The 7,402-nt window shown below is 32.7% G+C and overlaps 1 protein-coding gene across 2 annotated transcripts; it reads left to right on the forward strand.

The window, feature by feature from the left end:
• The first annotated feature begins 576 nt into the window (after nucleotides 1-576).
• LOC125055377 (carnitine O-palmitoyltransferase 2, mitochondrial) lies at nucleotides 577-7,402 on the forward strand. 2 transcript variants are annotated; one of them, XM_047657818.1, is made up of 8 exons: nucleotides 577-1,321; nucleotides 1,399-1,577; nucleotides 2,016-2,286; nucleotides 3,927-4,117; nucleotides 5,009-5,178; nucleotides 5,288-5,401; nucleotides 6,180-6,478; nucleotides 7,236-7,402. In XM_047657818.1, the coding sequence occupies exons 1-8, from the start codon at nucleotides 708-710 to the stop codon at nucleotides 7,360-7,362; spliced, it is 1,965 nt and encodes a 654-aa protein (XP_047513774.1). In that variant the 5' UTR covers nucleotides 577-707; the 3' UTR covers nucleotides 7,363-7,402. The 2 variants fall into 2 exon arrangements, with proteins under 2 accessions (XP_047513774.1, XP_047513775.1); XM_047657819.1 differs by having other exon boundaries at nucleotides 1,193-1,321; nucleotides 1,452-1,577.

A 7,402-nucleotide genomic window follows, 5' to 3' on the forward strand; every position in this document is an offset into this window, starting at 1 on the left:
CATTTATGTACAGATTTGCTACCTACTGCGTAAAAGTCATAACTTGTCATTCGATACAATATATGTAGCGGTTATGAACTTTAATCTTTATATGTGAACTAATGTTCTAAGTTCTAACTTCTATATTGCTAAATTTTTATGCTAAAGCTAAACTAAAATTTCTGGTTTCTGACTATTGAAAATAAATAGTCATTTAAAAAATTCTGTATGCCTGCCCTGCCTAATTTTGTTCCACTGTCCACAGATAAGATTTGGTTGATGGTAGCTATATGATATATCCTGTGTCCGTTTATATACTTACTGTTTATACTTTATAATTTATATACCTAAATGCTTTGGACTTTGGAGACTGGACTTTGGAAACTGGAGTTTAGACTTTAGAGTTTTCTGTTTAGAGTTTAGACTTAATTCTCTAAGATATGATCGTTCAATAATGCAAATAATTTTTGAAAAAGTTTTAATGATCGTTCAGTAATTATTTAAATGATAACGATTTAAATCAAATGTTAAGTTTTTTGTATGTGTGAAGTTTCCTCTTTTGAAAGTTCATTAACTTTTTGTTTTTATAAATTTTTGTTTTTATAACTTTTGTGTTTTTATAACTTAATTGAAATTTAAATTGTAAGAAACAACTTGTTAATGTCCCTATTTGTAAGTGTAAAATTACCTAAATTTATTTTGTACGTACTATACATAAAAAACTAAGAATGTTGAGACTATGCAAACTTTCTAATTCGGAGAAGACAATTATTAATATTATAAAAGAGAATTATTCAAGTTCGTCAAACTCTCGATATGTACGTGACAAAAATTATCAGTTTTTGCAAAATAGTAAGGTGCCAACAATGCACTTCCAAAAGTCTATGCCTCGGCTTCCTATACCAGAGTTATCCAAAACTGGAGAAAGATATTTAAAGGCGTTAAAACCGTTATTAAGTTCTACACAGTATGCTGATGCTGAGAAAAGAACTAATAATTTTATTCTTAAAGAAGGTAAAGAACTGCAAGCAAAATTAATTGCTAAAGATAAAGTAAACAAACATACTAGTTACATATCTGACTATTGGTTTGACCTTTACTTGCGAGATCGTGTTCCATTGCCTATAAATTACAATCCTCTAATAGTTTTTCAAAATGATTCAAGACCAGCATATAATGATCAACTTGTTCGTGCAACAAATTTCCTAGTGACAGCATCAAGATTTATGTTGTCCTTAAGGGAATCAATTCTTGAACCAGAGGTATTTCATATGCAACCAAAGAAGAGTGATACACAACTTTTCCGAACCGTAACTGGATTGTTACCCAGTAGCTTGTCTTGGTGGGTATTTAATTTTTAATTATATTATATATTTAATTATGACTATCTGTACAACAAATTAAACATTTATGTTTTAGGTATGGTGCTTATTTATTTAAAGCATTTCCATTAGATATGAGTCAATTTCCAGGCCTATTCAACGCTACCAGAATACCTCAAATTGGTAAAGATAGAATTTTCCGAGACCCCTCTAGTAAGCATGTTGTTGTGCAAAGAAAAGGACATTTTTATGTTTTTGATGTCTTGGATTCCAATGGTAAGTACTGATCTTAACAGAACACAATTATTACATATTAATAACAATAATTGTTCAAGAGAATAAAGTAAGTGACATTTCTATTTTCTATAAAAATTGTAAATGTGTTGTGATGGTCTCAAAAAACTGAAAGCTTACATTGAAAAAACTAACTAAAACTCTTTGTTAGTGCAATGTAATATATATGTGTTACAACTTACAGACATACTACAATAAATTAAACTTTAATATAAAAATATTGTATTGAACCACAACATTATAGGACATGTATTTTGAAAGTTTAAACAGTTACAAAAACAGAAGAAAAAATGTATGAAAACAATATTTCTACTGAAAAATCATTGTTAAATACATGTTATATTTTTGAAGGAAAATATGATACAATCATAATATAATATAATACATCTGTGTTTAAACTCTCGCTATTTATATTTTCAGGAAATCTACTTTCGCCAGAAGAATTACTTGGCAACATGGCAAAAATTATAAGTGATGACAAACCAAGTGCCGATTTTCCACTAGGTATTCTAACTTCCCAGAATCGAAATGACTGGGCTAAGCAACGGCAACACTTAGAAGAGATTGGTAATGCCGAAGCATTGAAAAAGATTGACTCCGCTATTTTTAACCTTGTATTGGATGAAGATAGTATTCACGAGGATAAGCACAAAATTTTGAGGCAATATCTACATAGTGATGGAAATAACAGGTATCATAATTCATGTTATGAATTTACTAACAATTATATTTAATTTGAGAATTTGAACTTTTCTTTTGATCATAGAACTTTTATAAGCGGCCAGTAAATATTTTTATGGTTTTTTTTACGGAGTAAACTGCCACCATTTTAATAGCTTTTAAGTCACTATGGTGCTCACCATGATAGTTGTATTTATTATGGCCAACACGCATTTTCTATATTTATTCTAGCTTGTTCATTTGAATATATATTATGTTTCACGTAGTTTAATCAAATAATACTATCGATTACGATAAATTAATTTAAAAAAGTCCAGTGGCGCTATAAGGGCCGATTTACATTATCTTAGTGTTTAGGAGAGTGCTTTAGTACAACTTGAAAGGCAAGTTCTTTAGCGTAGCGTTTACTAAAGCAAGTAGCGTTTACATGTTTCAACTAAAGCTGCGTATACATTAAGCGCGGCAAACCATCGAACATTGGCGCGCGCGGCGGCCGCGCTCTATGTAGACGGGGTCGCCGCGCGCGGCGACTCGAACATTGCCGCGCTCGAACGTGCCGCGGGTCGATCCGCTCGATGTCGGTTTTTGAGACCGCATCAAAGGAGCTTCAGTCGTTGGCGCGCGCGCAGTTGGGACGGTTATAGTTTTGGTGATTTGGCTCGCGCGGCGAATACGTAAAAAAGGGTGCGTGTACTTATGTACGCGCGTAAGAAGTTATACTTCTCTGGCATTATTAAAAATAGTTTTTGATTGCATGCAAATAATTAATTACAATTAAATAATCAAAGACTGGAAAAGGAGTCATTATAGTCAATAAAGTTTAGTTTACATTTGAAAAATTAAATAAATAATTATATTTATTTTTCTTTTATTTTTTTTACAAATAAGATGGTGAATCACAATGAAAGCAGCAGCCGCCCGACCACGCGCGTCCATACTCGCAGGTTTACAAGAGTGAACTGGTCTGACTATCTGCCGCGGTCTGTTTGTGATCGATCGCCTGCCGCGCGCGGCAGTCACGTCCAACTAAATTTACATCTTCATATTGGCTCGCGTGGCAAATGAAGGACAACTCTGGTCGAACATTGGCTCGCGCGGCTGCCGCGCTTAATTTATACGCAGCTTAAAGTACTATCCTAAAGCACTCTCCTAAACACTAAGATAATGTAAATCGGCCTTTAGCTTTGGTGTTGGTCTTAGAAGACCACACTTCTGTGGCTTACACATGCCGTCAATTTCTGAAAGGCGGCCCGGCTTGTTCACGATGTTTCTCTTCACCGTACTAGCACGTGTCAAACTCGCCCTTAAAAAGAAATGCTATTATCAGCCGTTATTGATATTGGCATGATTTGAGGCATAAATAGAATAGAACGCTTTTTACACGCTTTATATTAGCTTCACCTGTATGTATGTATGTAACCGACTCCTTCGGACTCGATTTTGACCCACTTTTAACGGACAGATTTAATTCAAACTTTGCGCACCTGTCAAAGATCAATGACAATGATTGCATTGTCTAATTTTTTTTTCGGATTATTGAATCCGAAAAAAAAATTAAATAAAAAATACACTTTTTAGTTTGATGTGCTTTAAAAGCGTGTGTTCTAGTTTTTTTAACTATTATTTATTTATACATCTATTTTATTCTAGGTGGTTTGACAAGTCATTCAGCCTAATTGTAACTAAAGATGGCGTTTCGGGTATAAATTTTGAGCATTCGTGGGGTGATGGTGTCGGTGTATTGAGATTCTTCCAGGACACCTATAAAGAGATAACTAATAAACCATTTATCCATCCCGAGAGTACGCCTTCTGATAATCACAATACGGTTGAAAAATTAAGTAAGTATTGTTTTATTATTATTTAAGACAGTCGCAATTCGGCAATCATATTTCTAAACTGTAAATCTGTTTAGGGCTGGTCTTGACATGGTCTGTCAAACTTTTTCTCTGTTGACAGCACTCAACGGATCCCATTATGAAACCTCTTATTTATATCTAGTAACATTTACATTCTCAATATGTATTGAGAATGTAAAACGTTACTCAAAACGATGGCTTGGTCTAGCCGAATTACGAGACACGATCCGTTCTAGCTTGCAGATTGACCAATGACAATCAAACGAACCGCTTAATAGATTCATCTTTTGTTTTATATTCGTAACTTTTTAATACTGTCTCTTTAATAGCGTATAGTCAGTGCGGAAAGAGAATCGAGAAGAACTTAAGTGTTAAATTACGTTCGTAGGTTACGTCATTATAGTTCGACAGTAGTAATACGATAATTTAAAAATAATTTTTTATTTGACTAAACAAAATTACCATATAAGAATTACTTTAGTTTTTGAAGTGAAACGCGTCACGTTTTTCGGTTACGCGCCATGTTCTTTTTTGAAGTCAAACTTCTTTATCGGCGTTGGAAAAAAAATTACCGTCACATTATTTATGATTTATTATTGATGATTTATGATTTGTTATTTATTATTTATTATTCGACACTTTATTTTAATGACAATTAAATTCATTAAATTCCTAACATATATTCCTTTTTCCGTCCCTCTAAGTATCGGAAATCTAAACTTTTAGATTTGTATAAATATGAACAACACTTCAAGATTAGTTTGCCACTAAAGTTTCACTTCTGACATGTGTACTTTGTACACACACACTTTTTTTATTATTATGAATAAAGGAGGTAAATTACTTCTTTATTTTTCTATATATTCCTTACAGGCTTTAAAATAGATGACAAAATAAAAGAATGCGTACAAAATGCTCAAATGGAGTACAAAAAATGGTGCGATTCTTTAAGCATTGACTACATATTGTATGAAGATCTTAATAGAGAAGATTGCAAAAAGTTCAAAGTCAGCGCGGATTGTATTATGCAACTAGGATTTCAGGTAATTAATTTAACCCATATCAGAGAGTCATTAACAGACAACTGCTACTAAAGCCATTTATTATTGATGAATTGAAATTGTTTTTTTTTTTAATTTTTAATAATTTCAGGCAGCCTACCACCTGTTATATGGAAAATATGTGGGTACTTACGAATCGTGTAGTACCTCTGCTTTTAAGCACGGAAGGACCGAGACAATGCGTCCCTGTACCGAAAAGACAAAGGTAACATAATATTAACATATAAGTATAATTTACTTAATTTTTTCCTTTATTCATAAAAAATAAATTAAAATATTTGTACCGTTTTAACTTTTTACAAATAGATAGGTACGAAGATTTTAGTTAAAGTGTGTAAATCTATATTCTGTATTACAAAATCTGTTTGAATCTTAGTTTGACGATCATAATGTGAATACTAGGAAACGCGGTGAGGAAAAAAATATTTAAAAAACTATAGATATAAATGGCCCTCGAGATGGTATTGTTAGGGGTCACATTACGTATGTATTGGCGGAAAATGTCACATCCCCCATTCCCCTAAAGGAGGGAAAGAGTAAGGCAACGGAAATAAAAAATAGTTTTGAAGAGGTTATTTTTCTTTTCACGCAAACTTAACTCGCCTTTAACTAGACTTTTGTTCACAATATTTTTTAATTCGATTTAATATAGTTTTCCATGCAATACTAGTCATTTTAAGCATCAATAGTAAAAGACTAAATACGTATAGTATTTAATTTCATAGAAATACAGTTACTATTAATGTAAAAAATAATAAAATAAAATCAAGTATCAAGTAAGTTTAATCCACAAAATATATCAAACTTTTAGGGATACCATACTAAAATGTTTTGATTTTGCCGCACTTTTTCGTTAACTTCTTTCTTTAGCCAGACTCTACGCACTTGGGACAAAAAATCTATTGCATAGAAGATGTTTAACCAGAGTTGAGAAACTCCTAACCACTAGGGAAATGCTACTGTTTAATGATTTTAATTTTTAGGCTTTCTGCGACCAACTACACTCAAACAATTACTCAAAAGACAGTCTCCGAACACTAATGACTGAGTGTTCCTCGTACCACAGCGAACTTGTGAAGGAAGCAGCTATGGGACAGGGTTTCGATAGACATCTATTCGCCCTACAGAAAATGGCTGAAGAAAATAATATACAAACGGAAATGTACGACTCATATGAATATAAGTATTTAAATAAATCAATTCTTAGTACGAGTACATTGTCATCACCAAATGTTCTAGCTGGAGGATTTGGACCTGTGACAAGAGAAGGTTTTGGTATTGGGTAAGTTATATTTTGTTTTAAATATTTGGGAGAGTTTTAGGGAATATATCTCTTGTACTTATTACACTTTCTGGAAGGATATTGATGGTGGTTGTGTCTTTCATCCAGTTGCCCTATTAATTTTCAAAATTAATTGTCCACTAATAGATTTTTTTTACAATTGAGTATTATTGAAAGAGATTTTCTAAATTCTATGAAATCCTGTCACATATAAAAGCATGATGAGGTAAACAAAGAGAAAGTGTATAAACAATTATTGCTACATTATTTTATGTCTTGAGCTAAGATCTATTTCGTTGATAATTATTATTTATACGCAACTAGCAAACCCGGCGAACTCCGTTTCGCCACCAGATGGCTTCGTTTTATGTAACACTTCGTTTGGTGATTAAAAGATGAAGAAAAAAAATTTTTTTGTAAGATATTCTCGCTTTTTCTGTTGAAATTTTTCCTGTTTTTTTTTTTGCTTTAAACCTCACAGAGCCCGAGACCTTTCCAACGAATGCAAAACCGTGGAAATCGGTTCGTGCGTTCTGGAGTTATAGCGTCAGGAAGGAAAACCCGACTTATTTTTATATAGTAGATTATGTCGTCTAATAAGCCATCTAACTGACACATCGTTGTACTTAAGATCACGATGGTTATGGTTAAAAAAATATGGTAGCAAAGCATAGCTGGAATACAAACCCACTATCAGACCAGTCGCATACTTAAGTCTGACACTGCTCAAAGAGGTAAATAATAATTATCATTTCAGATACTCTGCTTTTGCTGATAAATTAGGAGCAGCGGTGACAAGTTATAAAGACCAAAATAACAGCACACAATTTGTTGAAGCTCTCCGTAGATCCTTTGTTGATATCACGAAAATTCTATCTGGCTAAAAATTATTTTTACTAGTATATAATACTATTTGAGCTATAA

This window comes from Pieris napi, chromosome 13, assembly GCF_905475465.1.
Source record: "Pieris napi chromosome 13, ilPieNapi1.2, whole genome shotgun sequence".
In the NCBI taxonomy this organism is placed as follows: domain Eukaryota; kingdom Metazoa; phylum Arthropoda; class Insecta; order Lepidoptera; family Pieridae; genus Pieris; species Pieris napi.

Excerpts from the sequence above, each read along its gene's own strand:
- LOC125055377 (XM_047657818.1), top strand. The coding sequence starts at position 708 with ATGTTGAGACTATGCAAACTTTCTAATTCGGAGAAGACAATTATTAAT. Across the intron at positions 4,118-5,008 it reads CAATACGGTTGAAAAATTAA|GCTTTAAAATAGATGACAAA; the intron begins GTAAGTATTGTT and ends TATTCCTTACAG. Across the intron at positions 5,402-6,179 it reads CCTGTACCGAAAAGACAAAG|GCTTTCTGCGACCAACTACA; the intron begins GTAACATAATAT and ends TTTAATTTTTAG.